We start from the raw sequence: 17,041 nt of genomic DNA, 5'->3' as shown, positions 1-17,041 counted from the left end.
AAACGGAAGACCTTAATAAATAAGCAAACCCCGCTGGCGCCTCAATTTGCCTTTATGAGTTATATAGTACAAAATCGATACATAGTGTTATCACAGGCAAAGACACTGGGAAATGAAAATATAAAAAAATTACCACCAATTATATTTGAGTTCATCCTTGAAATTCGACGATGGAATTCAGAGATGATACAAATTGGATCAAGAAATGATGTTAATGATGTTTAAAGTGAATGTTTTAAGACTACAAGAAATCATATCTACTCAATGGTGACAATACATATTAGTTCATAGAATTATTCTTTTGAATCACTATGTCTTAAATCAAAATCTCACTGTATCATTCGATTTATGTGTTTTTTTGAAAACATGACGTTAAGATCAACGTGTTTACATAAAAAATGAAAAACAATACTTAGTCTAGTATTTAATATTGAGCTGCCTGAGCATTTAAATCGGTATTTACATGTGTATCAGACTTCTTAATGAACTTTTTAGAATAGTTAATGCTATTAATATTCTGTAAGGTGAGCTTTCTTTGTCCAAAGACGACTTAGTTATAATTTGTATCATTTCATATTTAAAACAATAGTTGTTCACTTATTTGAAAACAGACACATTATCAATCCTTTCAGTGGAAATTAAAATTTTGAAATGCAAAAATTTGTAAATGCATGGAAACTCTATAGAAATGTATTTTTGATGATGCCAGTAAATCTCAACTCATCAACTTTGTTGAACCGATGGACACCTCTTAACTTTGTCTAATTCTGTTGCTTTTATTATAATTTACCTTTTAAATTTAATTACATGACCATTGACTTACTTGTCTGGATTTTTATACATTCATAAATCTTAACTATAAAAATTGTTCACTCAAAACAATCATCCTAGAAGTCAATGTATTTATTAATAAAACTAGATGCGACCTTGTTTCAAGCAAAGAGTGCGTCTTCTAGGCGATTTTCAATAGGACTAGCTAAGATAAATTCATGCAAAACAAAAACCAAAAATAGAAAATTAGAAAATTAGATTCCTTTCAGTGACGACCGGAAGTTATGTCGAACAAAATGAAACATATTCGAACCATCCACATACTTGGGGATATCATTTCGAAAACTTTACCTTTTAATTATTTACCGTTAAAGAGCAAAAAAGGACGAAAATGTATTTGTCTCTCAGACCGGAAACGAAAAAACGGAAATGATTCTTAACAAAAAAATGATATTTTATACTTCCCAAATTTCTTCCAGTGGACCGAAAACCCTTGTGTAGCGAAGATGAGAAAAACATCGAAATTCAAAAAAAAAACCAAAAAAAAAAAAAAAAAAAAAAAGGAAAGGAAAGATTTTTCAAACGATTTCAGTGATAACTGAAAATAGAACTAGGCAAAAAAAGTGCTCGTTTCATTTATCTTCACATCAAAGTTTATCATCCGTGAAAGTTTCTTGTCTAAACCAATTTTTTGTTATTGAGACCCACAGTCAAACACTGTTTAAGATATTTGAGATATCTCAACGGGGGCAAAAATGTACTAAATTAAAATTAATTACTTAAATGTACATGTAAACTTTTCTGCAGAAATATAATTTTCAAGCAAAACAACAAAAAGCTTTAAGGTATATCACCTCTTGAATTCTTTAGTGTTTAAAAAAGAGGTTTTTGTCTGTCGGACCGGAAAATACCGAACGGAAATATTTTTTTTGATATAAAAAAAATAACCTCCAGATATGATAAATTTATATTAAAATATCATATTTATTATTTATTATCATATTTTAAAATTTTTATTTTCCTTTCATGAGCTGTTATTGTAGAGTAAATAAAACGGAAGTAACGTCAGACTGGAAGTGATTTTTCAGAAAATGAGCACCGGTATAAACTTCCGATGGTAGTGCACCATTCTGAAAATTTAATGAAAATCGGTCGAACCATCTCTGCAAAAAATTTGTAAGAAAAACCCAATAAGAATAGTGAAAAAGAAACAATAGAATAATAAAACGGTCCTTTGTTGAATACGGAAGACCCTAACAATTGAAATATACAAAAATAACATTTGTCGGGTCACAAAAATACAAAGCACGTGCACACAGAAAATAGAAAGATATTCATCTTGAATTTATTAGCATCATTTACTTAAGAAACTTCAATTAGTTGACAACTAGTTTCATTATTTAAGCGCAACTTTTTAATGGATGGAAATCAATCACCAATTTTCTTTTTTAAGGTGGCTCTATAAACCCACAGTTTATTCCAATTTTCAATAGAAGACCACAAAACATATACTTATCAAATATTAAAATAAAGATAGGGCTACTATAGGTATTTATAAAGAAATTTAAAAAGTTTTTTCGTGTTTTTGTAAAATAATTTTTAAAAAGTTAACTATTAACAAATTGAGAGAATTTTTTTTGTCATATAATAGATATTTCCTTCTGACACCTAAAAATAAATACACTTCTTAACATTCAAAAATGTTATTATTTCAATTTTTTTTAGTATTTCCCCAAAACATATTTTTTCATATTTTTTTACTCTGTTGACAAATTATCTAAAAAAGCTGCTTGATGTTATGAGAAAATGTATTTTAATAACTGTGACATAGAAAATTTGAATGAAAATCATTGCAAACAAACACAAAAAATATTTTAAATTTTATTTGGTATGAAAGTTCCTTAGGTAAGAGTTATCGTTCCTAAGTCCCAATGCCCAAACATCTTGGTGACTTTTCATTTCTGAGTCGAAGAAAATTTCCCAAATATCATGATGGAATGATAAATACATACATATTTCATTATAGGCCTATATAAGTGAATTTATTCGCTTTAATGCAAAACTAAGTCAAATAAATAAAGGGGAAAATTAACTAATAGGATTTATGTATCCCAACCTGAGAGAAATTCAAAGCCACCCTCTCACCCCCTTATATAGGTAAGGAACATCTGTCAATATTAATGAATATTAAAGCATATTTTAATTGAATTACTTCCAACGGTTTAGAATTTTCTTTCACAGTATTCATCCAAACAATACGTTTTAGAAAATTTTGGAAAGTTAAAAATTTTATTGTCCTCAACGGGATTCGAATTCATGACCTACAGGTTTGTAGTGAACCCACTTTTTTCATCTTTTTGTAGTGAACCCACTAAAATACTGCGCTACGCTGTAAGATGTCGAAGGTCGGAAAGAAACTATTTAAAAAATTATACTTGATTCTATTGCTTATTTCGATAAATAATACGACACAACGTGAAGGTGTCACAGACCACATTACTTGTAAGTAATGATTTTTCCAATTAACAAATTAAATCTAAGACTATTCATTTAACAATTTTTTTAAAAGAGCGGTCCCCATGCAATTCGCCTCAGTTTAAATTAGCCAGTACCGGAATTGCATGCTTCCAGATTTACTTTTTTGCGTACTGCGTCATCAAAAAGAGGTGTCTAGAGCCACCTTAAAAGGGTTCATGGTATTGGTCATTTCAGATCTTCGATTGTTTGGATAACTGCACATCTGTATCAAAATATAGAAAAAAAAATCAAGCCATAAATCTGAAGCAATTGGTAAGGAATTCCACATATGACAGGTAACTGTCAGCTACCAACTGCTGACTGCTTACTGCTGAAATGCTTTTGCGCATTTGCGAAAAATATTTAACCTAACATGAAATATTTAGTCATTTGAAGATAGCTGCAGCATTTGATGTCATGACTTATAAAACATTTTTAACACTTAGGCAGATGCCAGTAAGCAGTTGGTAGTAAGCAGTTGCCAGAAAGTAGTTGCTAGGAAGTAGCTGGCAGGAAGTAGTCAGCAGTTGGCAGTACTGTAAACAGTCTGCAGTTGGCAGCTGACAGCTGGCTGTCGTATATGGAATTCTATAAGTTGATGCATTATTGTATATACGTCGTGAATTATTTCTTCTAAGCTGTTTCAGGCACGATGCTTCTTGAAAGTTTGTCTGCTGTCCAGATCTATAACCAAGGCATGCTGCCCGTCAAATGACTGATGTCAGTGCTTATACAATTAGAACATCTTTAGCACCTGCGCAAAAACATTTCGTAAGTAAACAGCTGGAAGTAAGCAGGCAGCTGAAAGTAAATGGAATTCCATGGCAACTGGTTCATACCACATATTTTTTTTTACGTAATATTTAACATTTTGGTGGACCATTTTGTAATTCGTTGATGACTCACTCTGACCCTTATTATAAAATTTATTCAGGAATTCCCCTCAATATATTGTGTTTTTATTTTGATACATACATTATATATATATATCCCATTAGATAAAAATCCCATTATTTTGTTCATAATTATACCCAACAATCGGATCATCCAGTAGAAAGAATAACCAGGTGCCAATTAATATACAGGTGTTTAGAATCAATCCAAAAAAGTTTCTTACTTGAAATAGACATCTAACATCTTCATCTTTATGGTTTAGTTTATAAGAATGGGTTAAATTTTGAGTAGCATTTGGAGATATTGTTCTAAGTCTCAAATACGATCAGAAACATTGGTTTGCAATCTGGGTGAAGACCACAACATTTCATAGATCATATTAACACTTAATAAACATAGCAAAATAAAATATGGTTTAGAAGATTTACTTGGATTGCGTACAATGTTCCTGTATGCTATTTGAATAGAGAAAAGTAGTTTCGATGGGAGCCAACTATCGTTAAAAGAGAGATAACTGCAAATCAGTGTTCTCCACTGATACTGTTAGAGAATCATGTAATACCAGGACACATTGTGATATAGGTTTCTGCCATCCACTCCTTGGCCTTTATTTGACCTGATTCTTATGTAAAGATAAAGAGTTGTATATTGACAGTTCCCGGTATCATCACATTATAATAAGATCGTATTTGATTTGGGGTTTTGGGAGTTATTACTCAAGCAAACCGGAAGAAAACAGTGTTTGGACCTAATCACAAAATCATCATTGCTGAAAAGAAATAGTATTTGAAAATCGATAAATTCGACGTAATGTATTCGTTAGCCTTATTCGGAAACATGGTTTTTCAAGGATACTTATTTAAAATATATTGAATATATTCAGATTTCAAATGGTACGAACTAAAAAGAAAGTAGTCCTATAAATTATATTCCTACGCCAGCGTTCAATAAGCTGGTTTCCCGCTAAAACAATATCAAAGTACTGCAAGTACTGGAAATCGATAAGCAAGCTTGTTGTTTAGCTGTAAGGAATATTTTGCACTAATATTCATTTTGAGTTCTAGTACAAGCTTAGCATTTTTATATAGTTTTTAATGTTTTATTTACAAAATGATTTGAAAAAAATGACAAATTAAATATGATTGAATAAATTAAAAGAGTCAATGAATTAATTTTTTCATCAATATCGTACAATTTGATGTTAATTCTATTTTTAAATACACAATACATGTAGATTCATTTTAGGTTTTCCGTCTAAAGCTCCGAATATTGCTATTCAAATCAGAAAAAATGGGCGTAATACCGTAAATTCAAGTACCAGTTACTCTTTGCCATGCGAAAAAAATAGCCGTACATTGTGATTTTAATGGGGATAGTTTTTGAAATCGATATTTTCATATTATTGCTTGAGCGCTAGCAACTACGTTATTCCTTTTTACTGGAAAACACATGCTCGACTTCACAGTAGGGCATTCTGGTGGCAGGGATAGTTTCGAACAAAAATTTCAAAATTTTGAAATAAAGGGAGAACCTGAGGTTATTTGAGTGGCATAAATTGCTAGAATATTTATTGCATTCATTTTGTGGATAGAAGAGCTCATGTCAATTTCATTGATATATGACACTTTAATACTGGTAGCACTTTTCATCAGATATGGGATAAAAATGCGAAACTGTGGCCAAAATTTTCACTTTCGGTTTTGTGCTTGAAAAGTAGCGTGGGTTCAGAACACGAAATGTCACTCGAAAAGAAGGTGATTGACCCCCCCCCCCCAATCAATTGGTGATTATTTGCATGGGTATACATTAAGCTACCAATCCTATGGTAGTTTATGGCAGTTGCTCGGGACTGGAGCCTGGTGCTGGACCCGTGAAAATGTGAAAAAGGGCAATTTTTCAGAAAATTTTGAGACCGTCCCTCGCTATTCTATAGAGTGCTATATGTAAGTTGTATTTGTGTTTAAAAATTCTCAGGAGTCGGGACCATGTGTCCCCTGCATGCAAACCAATTTTTGCAAATTTAAAAATCCACTGAAAAATTAAATCACATATCTGAGCACTATCTGCCTCACATTTCCTCGACCAAAAAAAAACTATCCCCTGCCACTTCTAGAAATACTTCTGTAGATAAACTGTACCATGTCAATTTCGTTTTATCATCTTTATATGATCTGAAGTTTTATGTTCTGTTCAACCTGTACATAAATGCCAGAAAGTAACAGTAGCTTAGGTATTATAGTACCAAATTATTTCTAAAATTATAACGAATAGCTATCTTTTCTTAACAACCTTCCTGGGTCTTTCCGTTAAGCTCAAAAAACAACCTTCGTTATGTTTTCCGAGCTCGAAAAACAACCTTGGATATGTTTTCCGAGCTTGTCGGAAAGGCCTGAGAAGATACGATTACTACAAAACAGTACCATTGGTTCTAACGTTCTCGAAATAACTGTAAATACAAAATGGTTTAAGCATACTTAATACATGAGTCATGCCAGTGCAAATGTAAAGCCCACTCTAGATTCACCATTCTGAATTGAGACCACCACCCCACCACCCCACCACAATTTCAGTGCACTACTGTGCCCACCTATCAATAATTTATCGATTCAGGAAATTAAACCTACGGTTTAGAAATCTACTTTTGTATTTTATGATTGCTATGTACAGTGCTAGCTTTTAAAAAGATAAACTTGTGTTTAGATATATAATAGTCCTAGAAATTTAGTTGTTTGTTTACCATTTCATATACTTATAGTTTTTTTGTCTGCACCTCTTTTCTTAAAAATCAAAATAAATTCTCATTGTTTTAGATTTGTTTAAGTTTCTGGTTTATATCCATATTTTTAGTCATTTATATTCCTTTCTTGTTGTTTAACACATTTGTCTATAAACAATTGATACATGTATGTGTATTCTAATTTCATAATGTTTGTAAGCCGTGATATCTGTCAAAGGCGGTGGGGGGGGGGGGGGGTCAATATTTCGCGGTCATAATATTTTGAACCCCCTCTCCAATGGGGATTTTCAATAGGAGGAGGTTAAATGTTTCGTGGCCATAATATTTTGAACCCCATCTCAAACAGAAAATGAAAATGGATGGGGGGGGGGGGGGCTATATTTTGTGGCATTGATATTTTTAACCCCATTTCCAATAGGAATTTAATAAAATGGAGGGGTTTAATATTTTGTGGCCATGATATCTATCGTGGCCATAGTATCTTGAGATCTTGAGTCTCCTCTCCAATAGTGAATGAAAAACATTGGGACGGGGGTTCAATTTTTCGCCGCCATAATATTTTGAAAGGGTTGAAATTTTTATCTGGAGGGGGGGGGGGGGGGGGGGGGGGGAGAGAATGGGAGTAGAGCGTTAAGTATTTTGCAGCGATATTTAGAATACGGATTCAGAATTTCGCGGGATTCAAAATACACTAGTTGAATAAAAAAATTTGGACTTTCTCCTTCGGCTTTTTTTGTTTTTGTTTTGATACTGATTGAAAATCTTTATCCATATTACCTTGTATATAATCCTGACTTACTGTCTGTTGCAGCTGTACGTTAATTGTAAGTTTTCCTAAATCGCTGTTTTGTGCATTTGTGGCTATACGATAGTGTAAGAGCAATCTCTTGCTTGAAAACAATTTCTTATTATGCACATAAAAATCATATAGAGGTAAAAGACGCCTTTTTGAAAAGGTCTTTGTTGCAAATTTAAGGATTTTATCTGGACATACATGTACAACTCTATACAATATCACAAAATTCTATAGTTTGTAGGGTATACTTTTTTTTTAATTGAAAGTTGTTCCATATTAATAAAAGCATTTAATCCTTACCCACGAGTTTTTGGGAACGCATCAGTTCGCATTTAAATATTTTCGCAATTCAAAAGTGTACTGCGTTCTAGAACGCAGTTCGGAATTCAAAATTTATAATTCATATTTGGGCTCAAATTTTCAGGGTCATCCTCTAGTGGTAACTCACAATCACCGTGAAAATATGGTGATGTGGTCATCTATAGTTTTTGAGACATGGGGCCCTAAAAAATGCACTTTTCATTATAAAAAGATTTTAAACATCGGGCTTGGAAACACCGAGGGACCCTACCCTGGGCGCTGAAATTTACAGGGTCATTGCCCAGGAGTTAAATACCCATTTTCTAATTCTTGAACCACAACTTGGTTCTGTAAAAAAAAAAGATACCTTTATTGCTTTTTTTAAAATGATTAAAGAAATCCAACATAAATACCTCATTTAGTCAGGTCATGTTTTAATGTTTTTTATTCACTTCTGAATAAATCAACTCCTGTCAGTACTTTCTGTATTTAATGAACCGACCAATTTTGCGTTTTGCTCATGAACCAGTACCTCAAAATTATAAACTATTGTTTTAAGTGTTGATTGTTTTGAACAAGTTAAAACAATAATTTTAAGATTTATGTTTTAGTTTTTTTTTTCGACGATTTTCAGCTAGACATCAAAATATTGTTATAATTTTATTATAAAATCTTTTATAACTATGAAAAGTAAAGAAATTATTGTAAATCGACTATCTAATATGCGCAGCTCTTGTTTCAAGGCTACATGTAGGTCATTTGTTTTGTTAAATGAAGTATTTTAACACGAATCATATGATTCACAAAAGATGAGATATTAATCATCACAAGACTAGAACATGTTTTATAAACATTGCCGCGTGGAATTTTAATTTAACGGTCGGTCCCTCCTTCTGGTGTTACTTCTTATTGTTTACATTAAAGACAATGTCAAATTGACACTGGTCCCCACCCTTGGCCTTCCATTTCTAAACAGTATAAAAAGGAGAAGGATTCTGTTGCCCTAGTCTTGCAGAGATGAACGCTGTGGTTGGACTTTTACTCGTTTTCTGTAGCTTCTTGCTGCTGGATTCCTCCCATCAGGTATTTAATTTTCAAATTTCTCTATACTCCTTTGATATTCCTGTTCTTGGCTTATTTCTATGAAATCAAACCAGATAAAAATAAAAGGATTCTCATTAAGAGTGTAACCATCAATTAAATTTTAAAAAAATCTCCTTCATTCTGTAGACATGCTGCATATACTATGATATAATACTTTATATACATTTAATAATTTATAAAACTTAAATAGTTTTTTTTTAATGCTTTGGCTTGTTTCAAGGTTTCATTCAATTTCATTTGAATTTCTAGGAGGATTTACAATTGTTCAATGGAGGTATGTGCAATTTATATTTTTTCTGCTTATCATGTTAAGATATATCAAGTATTGATAATCATTAATTATCCAACGTTATGCTATCCATCTCTTTTTAATTAGACTATCTAGAGTTTACAACATTGTCATAAACCCAGGTGAGAAAAACCAGAATGAATATTATTAACACAGCAAAATGCATGTAAAATCGATATAAATTGAAAAAAAAACCCCACAAGATAAATTGATAAGCATCGTAAAATTGTTCTTTGGGATGTGACAACAGTTTGTAAACAATTTATAAAAACGTTTATGCATTGTTTTGTTGTGAAAAATTCAAAGAAAGATTGTATATAATTCGATAAAAAAACAAGACTAGACCAGTTGATATCGTCAATGAACTGCAAGTCCCGTGAAAATAATGTAAACCATTGAATAGTACTGAAACCTATTGTTTTATAATTAAGTAATAAAGTGCGTTTTAATAAAAAAAAAAAATGGAATATAACAAAACGAAAAAATAATTATTTTAAATCTTATTCGGTAGGAAAAATATTCATGATATGAATTAATTTAAAATTAAATTTTATAGCATTTTTAAAATCACAAATGATTTAGTTTAATAAATTATAAACGTACAAAATGGAAACTACGAACAAAATATTACGTATAAATGTAGTTTACCCATTACAAAGTACTTTGAGTGATTTTTAAAAAAAGTTTGTTGCATATTTAAATAAGTATACACATGGTATTATAATATATAAATTTATTTTCTGTCTTTGGGTAAACTTCAGCATTAGAAATAACAACAGTTAAAATTAAGGTTTGGCAAATGAAGAAATCTTTATGAATTTAGTGTATCTTAATTTAGCAAGAAACAAACGTGCAGTAGCCATAGGGGATCCACTGAACACTGAAACAACAACCACCGAGGCCCCGGAACCACCCGAGCCTACAGATCCACCCAGGACATCATGGCGAAGGAGAAACCGGGTGGGTGGAGCGAGGAACTCAACCACAGGAAGCAGGATATCTAGAAGAAGAAACCGAGTGGGAGGGGCCAGAAACTCCACCACAGGAGGGTCAAGACGAAGGTCAAGGACAAACAGGATTCGGTCGTCTGGAAATTCAACAGTAGCAGGGTCTAGGGCGAGCAGGAGAAATAGAAGAAAGAATAAAAGATTACAGCAACAATCTACGACAACCGAAGCGCCTTGAAAGGAATCATCTGAAAAAAAAAAACTAGAAGAAAGTGACATTAAGAGAAAGTCAATGTGGAAAAATAAAAAAAGTAGCCGGTTTTGTAATGTTATCCAAAGATGTGCTTTTTGACAAGATCATGTGATGGTTTAATAGAGCATTAATAAAAAGTTAATTGAGAATAATAATTAGCATTTTAAAATGAATATTTAAAAAAAAATTAAATGATTCTATTCATAATTTTTTTAGAAAAAAAAAGAAAAGAAATGAAGGTCTTTAACCTAAAGGGAAATAATCGAAACAACCTTCTCATGTGCAGAGAAAACGACGAGTTGCCTCGCCACGTCAGTAGTTGACTAATAATACATGTAATAATAACATCATAACGACTTCACAATAAAATTAAGGTCCACTAGTGTTTCATGTGGGGGTGCTATGTTATTTATTCAATTCTTCCACGAGATGTTATTTCCCAACGTGCTCACACCTGGCGGGTGCATTAGCCAAGGCATTACTATTTAAAGGGGCATGGTCACGATTTTGGTCGAATTTTTTTCAGATTTTAATATTTACAATGTTTTAGAAAGGTATTTTAAATAGGCAACCGAAATTTGAGTGTCATTTGTTGAGTTATAAGCGAGTTACAAAGCTTGAAATTCTTCGCTATGTAAACAAAGCGTTTGTTTACATTTTGAATGTTAAAGTAAAAATTTCAGTTTTAAAACTTAACCGAATGTGTTAAACGTAAAGAACTGTTTATTTATGCCTAAAAATAAATAAATAGATAGATAAATAAGCTAGAAAAGTTTTTGTTTTACTGGTATATTGAACCTATGTAAACATAAACAGGGCACGAGCCTTGTTTACATGACAAACAATTGTAAGCCCTGTATCTTGCTTAAAACTCTACGAATGACTCTCAAATTTTATTTGATCATTAGAAATTCATTTCTAAAGCATTGTAAATAATAAAATCATAAAAATAAAATTTGACCAAAATCGTGACCATGCCCCTTTAAAGTCCCTCCTTAGCATGAGGAGTAGCCCGTGTCCAAATCTATTTAAAAGGGGAGAGAGAGACAGCTTATATATATATATATATATATATATATATATATATATATATATATATATATATATATATATATATATATATATATATATATATATATATATTCCTTTGCCAAATAAGATGCTGTTAAACAACACAGGATAACAAAAGCACGTTCTGATATAAATTGCTTTTTCTTGTACACTTCAATACAGCTACTTCCAGCTTCCAGATGTACCCAAGTTCGAATTGAACTAGATTTAATATGACTGATTTCAAATATCTGAACTGACAAAACGTGAGAGAAGTAAGCTAAAAAAAACTTTGATCGGAAAAATAAAGCAATTTGAAAAAACGATATTGTCATTTGCTAAGCAACCTCGAAGAAGTGTGCATGTTTTTGTACATTATTAAATCATAGTTTTGTATCGTAAAATCAGTACACGTCGGAGCAAAAATCAACATCCCTGAAGAAAGTGAAAATCTTTATTCTTCATCTAAATACACAACATTCATTACACATATACATGTAACTTGTGTCTGTATAAAAGATAAATGGTCGACAATTATGGTTACAAAACATTTCTGTCTCTGTCATTTTATCATTTTTAACTTATAACATACATTTACAATTGGATCAGCTACTGAACTGATGAACTGATAAAAAATATGTCTGTTAACTTTGAATATTCTGTCATATTTTTCTTGATTATCTTCAGTGTTACATGTAAAGATAGACAGTAAAACACAGGTTTTTCGACTTGATTTGATAAATGATGAAAATCTGTGTGCAGAAAATAAAGAAATTCCCTGCTTCAGTTGACTATGGAATTTGATATACGACAGCTAACTGCTGACTGCTTACTGCCAGCTGCTTCTTGCCGAAATGCTTTTGCACATGTGCTAAAAATGTTACATAAGTACAAGGCTGCGTTCAAGATCGTAACAGCTAGCCTAGCCACTAGGTCGTAGATATATATGTCTATTGAACGGAATGCTAGGTTAGCCGCTGGGTCTCAGATTTGAAGTTGGAAATATTCAACTAGAGATAAATTACATCGACATAATTTGTTGATTTCAAGCGGAAATTTGCATGTTTAAATTCATTATTACTTAAAGGATAAACAAAAAATCACTATATAAATATATTTCATATTTGTTACAAACTGGTAACTAAGGTGGCCATCTTTAATTTGATGCCTAGCATAAAATATTTAGGCTACGAATATCTACGTACAAGCTAGCCTAGCCGCTACGTAGATATTCGTAGCCTAAATATTTCATGCTAAGCATCAAATTCAAGATGACCACCTTAGTTACCACTTTGTAACAAACATGAAATCTATATATTTAGTGATATTTTATTCATCCTTTAAGTTATAATGAATTTTAACATGTATATTTCCGCTTGAAAGTAACAAATTATGTTAATATAACTAGTCATTTGTTGAATATTTCCAACTTCAAAATCTGAGACCTAGCGACTTACCTAGCAGTTTGTTCAATAGACCTAGATATCTACGACCTAGCGGCTAGGCTGGCTGCTACGATCTTGAACGCAGCCCAGCATCGAATACTAATACTCGAATGATATTTAGTCATTTGACATGCAACATGTTTTGGTTTAAAATCTGTTTGTTGCATGGTGTATTGCTTTCAGTGAATTTACTTGTACATTCTTCGTTTTAAAAAGTTAAATCAGAATGGTGCCTCTTGGCAATTAATTTAATTTTTCAGGTTTAGATATGACGACGGACCAAATTCAAGATTTCGCACCTTTGCGCAGAAATCTGCGCATATGCTATATATATGACTGTCGTAATTACGTACATCAGAATAAGAGAAAATAATAAAATTTCCATTCTACTAAACATAACTTGTGATGCCAAAATATCTTTAGTGGAGACAAATTAAGAAAAGAAAATAAGTCCGAATATCTTCTGTTTGCGACAAGTCCGTTATATTTCCACGGTTTATAGTCCTAAAACGCCCAAATAATACTTACATATATAGCAATTAATGTAACGTCAGGCAATAATTAATTATGTACTTTTCAATGATATTTCTAAAGAAAAATGAAACATGCTGTGAACTTTGACACAAGTCCTCATAGAATTTAGGTCCATGTCATATTTTTTTCTGTTCATCGTAAAGGTAATTGACTTCTTAATATTACAATTTAATTAGAGTAAAAAATCTTTTGCAGAATTTTTAATATATATCAGTTTTTATACCACATTCCAGAAAATTCCCATTACTTCCTATTATATCTGAGGATTTTCGTACCAAAATTTTGAAACGCCCCTAGTATAATAAGGAGTTCGATGATCATGTAATTTTTTACTGATTTTCACTCACAATTAACTAATTAACATTATATAAAAAATTGAATAAAAAATCTATTGTAAAAATGAATTGGGTCCGCCGTCCTTTACTTTGTTTTCCAGGGCGATTTCATGGCCAATAATGCCTAAATTCTAAGACCTTACAATTATTATACACTTGATATATATATTTATAGTTTTTTGGTACTGTTGATCTTTTAAAATATGTAACAGAGACATAAATGTGATTTTATATGATATATGATTCTGTTGATGCATCAGCTTTTTTTTTTTTATACTTTGTGAATTATTTCCCAGTCACAATGCTTCTTTAAACTTTATCAGCTGTCCGGATCTTAAACCAATGTATTATGCGCGTCAAATGAATATATATTCTATACCAGTGCTTACATGAGTATAAAATTTTAGCATAGGGGCAAAAATATATCGGCAGTAAGCAGCTGCCAATAAACAGTTGGCAGCAAGTAGTAAGCAGTTGGATGCTGAAGGTTGGTAGCTGACAGTTGTCAATCGCATATGGAATTCAATTTTTGACTATGCTCGTTTATGGACTTTCTGCAATGATGATTGCAACAGGAAGATCCCCAACGAAATGACAGAAACAACATCGTATTTACTAATATATGATTTTTAAGATATATGGAATCAAAACAATGAATGTAACTTAGTTTTTTAAGATAAGTGAATAATGTTCATCTTAATGGAGACAGCATTTGTCACGGGCCCTGGAAGTTATTGTAAATATATTGCATGTGCATGTATAAAAAAGTAAGGGTAGGACACTCTTTTTGGGGCGAAATCGGGTTTGACGAAGTCTGGGCGTTCCTCAAACGAAATTTTGCGATAAATCGTTCAAGTATACTTTACTTACGACATATGTATACATTCGTTCCGCTCCAATGCTGTTACGTCGAAGAAAAAGGTGTTTTTATACATCCAAGTGCCTAAGAATTTCGCTAGACTGGTTTACATCCGGTTTAATCGCAGTGAATCGAAAGATAAGTTCTGACTGGTTAATAATGAAATAAATCTGCTCGTCAATAAGGTGGCGAAATTGATAACAATTTATGGTGAGTATGTATCAAATGTTTGAAAGGAGTTATGCATATAGATACTGGGTAGTTTGGCCTTTCAACAATGAAATGCGAGAATAATGAAGAAGATTGACAAATATCGATAAGAAATTAAAGAATTTATTTCATTATTGACCAATCAGAACTTACCTTTCAATTTACCTTTCGATTCACTGCGATTAAACCGGATGTAAACCAGTCTAGCGAAATTCTTAGGCACTTGGATGTATAAAAACACCTTTTTCTTCGACGTAACAGCATTGGAGCGGAACGAATGTATACATATGTCGTAAGTAAAGTATACTTGAACGATTTATCGCAAAATTTCGTTTGAGGAACGCCCAGACTTCGTCAAACCCGATTTCGCCCCAAAAAGAGTGTCCTACCCTTACTTTTTTATACATGCACATGCAATATATTTACAATAACTTCCAGGGCCCGTGGCATTTGTGAAGAAAAGGTAAATTTGTTAAATTAATCAACTTCCAGGCAGGCATGTAGCAGCGAAGAAGGGGAGAGTTAACCCTTTAATTATGTTTAAATAAACGTACATAATATTAAAGTTGATACACGTATATTGTACTTGAAAGAATGAGAATGCCCCCTCCCGGACTACAATTTTGAGGTTTGTCGGAAATGCTGAAGATGTAGAAAAGATTGCATTATTCTACTGGTCTTAGGAACATCACAACAGCCCTAAAACATCTCATAAATCTAAATGTGATTTTACAACCTTAGGGTGATCTAAAGACAAGGTAAGTGATGTCCAAAAGTTAGGACAGAGTTATGACTGTTCCTAACTTTAGGAGAGATTTGAGAAACAGGCTTAAGGCTAAATCATATCCAAAGACTTACGTTGGACGCACCATAGTCCTAAGATAGCTTCGTGAACATGCCCTCTGGCGTTCCTTATGTAACTTAAATTTATCATATAAAAAGTATCAGTAAAATATGATTTAGTATTATGTGATGGTGCATTTAGTTTCGTGTAACTAATTGCAATCGTGACATTTTAACGTTTTTAAAGACATTAAATAAATCTAGTTTAAGACATTGGACACCAATGCTCTTTATTTAAAAGCGTTGTTATAAAAGTTTCTAAACAACATATGTACAGGTAATATTTTTATAATTACCACACGTGTTTAGTATCTTACTTAACAGACGTGCACATAAAAGCTAAAAGTGTCTTAAATAGAGAGAAAAAATGAAGAGTTAAAAAAACCCAGAATAAACGCGATAGTTCTTTTTCGTGTTTCTTGACTAAAAAAAGGTTTAACAAACTTGTTATTAGAAAGGCCATTGTTTGGATTTTTTTGGGGGGGGGGGGGTGGGGGGGGGGGGTGGGGGTTGCATACCCCCAATCGCAACTTCTCGGGCCTTTCCTGGCAAGCTCGGAAAAACACCTCAAATGTATTACCATTACCGGATGTTAGAATTTTATACAAATGGAGTCGCTTCCCATTAAAATAAGTATCGGCTAGAAAGCCTTATAAGTCGCTTCTGTGTTATATTTTAGGGTAAATCATTTACTTTAATGATGTCTAGCTTACATCTTAACAGATCGTAAAATGTGTTGTATTTATATCAAGTTTTATTGAAAAAAGAGGGGTTGTCATGGACGCCTATGTAATACATTCGAGGTGTTTTTCCGAGCCTGCCGGAAATGCCCGAGAAGTTGCGATTGTGCATACCCCAGTAGTTACCTTGTTCATTAGTCAAACCCTGCTGCACTCCCTTTTCTTTTTCAATGGCGGAGTGAAGCAGACGAGATCTCGTATGTACAGTTTGAAATCTGTTTACTATAATTCATTGTTGTCAAATATTGGGTCGGTTAAATTAACTATAAAATTAATGAAACCAGTAAATAATTGTAATTACTGTAACCTAAAATTGCATTATTCGTCAATGAACAATAAAATTATACTTCTTGCATGTTTTCTCTAATGATTCGATTTCATTGTTTAGAAAATTTAATCGCTTTATTAATATTCATT

At 32.3% G+C, this 17,041-nt stretch overlaps 1 protein-coding gene across 1 annotated transcript; it reads left to right on the top strand.

The window, feature by feature from the left end:
* Nucleotides 1-8,967: 8,967 nt before the first annotated feature.
* On the top strand, nucleotides 8,968-10,750 carry LOC128175070 (uncharacterized). The gene is made up of 3 exons (XM_052840480.1): nucleotides 8,968-9,098; nucleotides 9,369-9,393; nucleotides 10,247-10,750. The coding sequence occupies exons 1-3, from the start codon at nucleotides 9,033-9,035 to the stop codon at nucleotides 10,591-10,593; spliced, it is 438 nt and encodes a 145-aa protein (XP_052696440.1). The 5' UTR covers nucleotides 8,968-9,032; the 3' UTR covers nucleotides 10,594-10,750.
* The last annotated feature ends 6,291 nt before the right edge of the window (nucleotides 10,751-17,041 follow it).

The sequence above is a fragment of the Crassostrea angulata genome, chromosome 3 (assembly GCF_025612915.1).
Source record: "Crassostrea angulata isolate pt1a10 chromosome 3, ASM2561291v2, whole genome shotgun sequence".
Lineage (NCBI taxonomy): Eukaryota > Metazoa > Mollusca > Bivalvia > Ostreida > Ostreidae > Magallana > Magallana angulata.
Note: the sequence above shows the minus strand (reverse complement) of the source record. Positions and strands in the feature narration are given on the sequence as shown.

Bases quoted from the DNA above. Each gene is read 5' to 3' on its own strand.
- LOC128175070 (XM_052840480.1), top strand. From the start codon at position 9,033: ATGAACGCTGTGGTTGGACTTTTACTCGTTTTCTGTAGCTTCTTGCTG. The intron at 9,099-9,368 runs GTATTTAATTTT...TTGAATTTCTAG, and splicing joins TGCTGGATTCCTCCCATCAG to GAGGATTTACAATTGTTCAA. The intron at 9,394-10,246 runs GTATGTGCAATT...ATCTTAATTTAG, and splicing joins TTTACAATTGTTCAATGGAG to CAAGAAACAAACGTGCAGTA.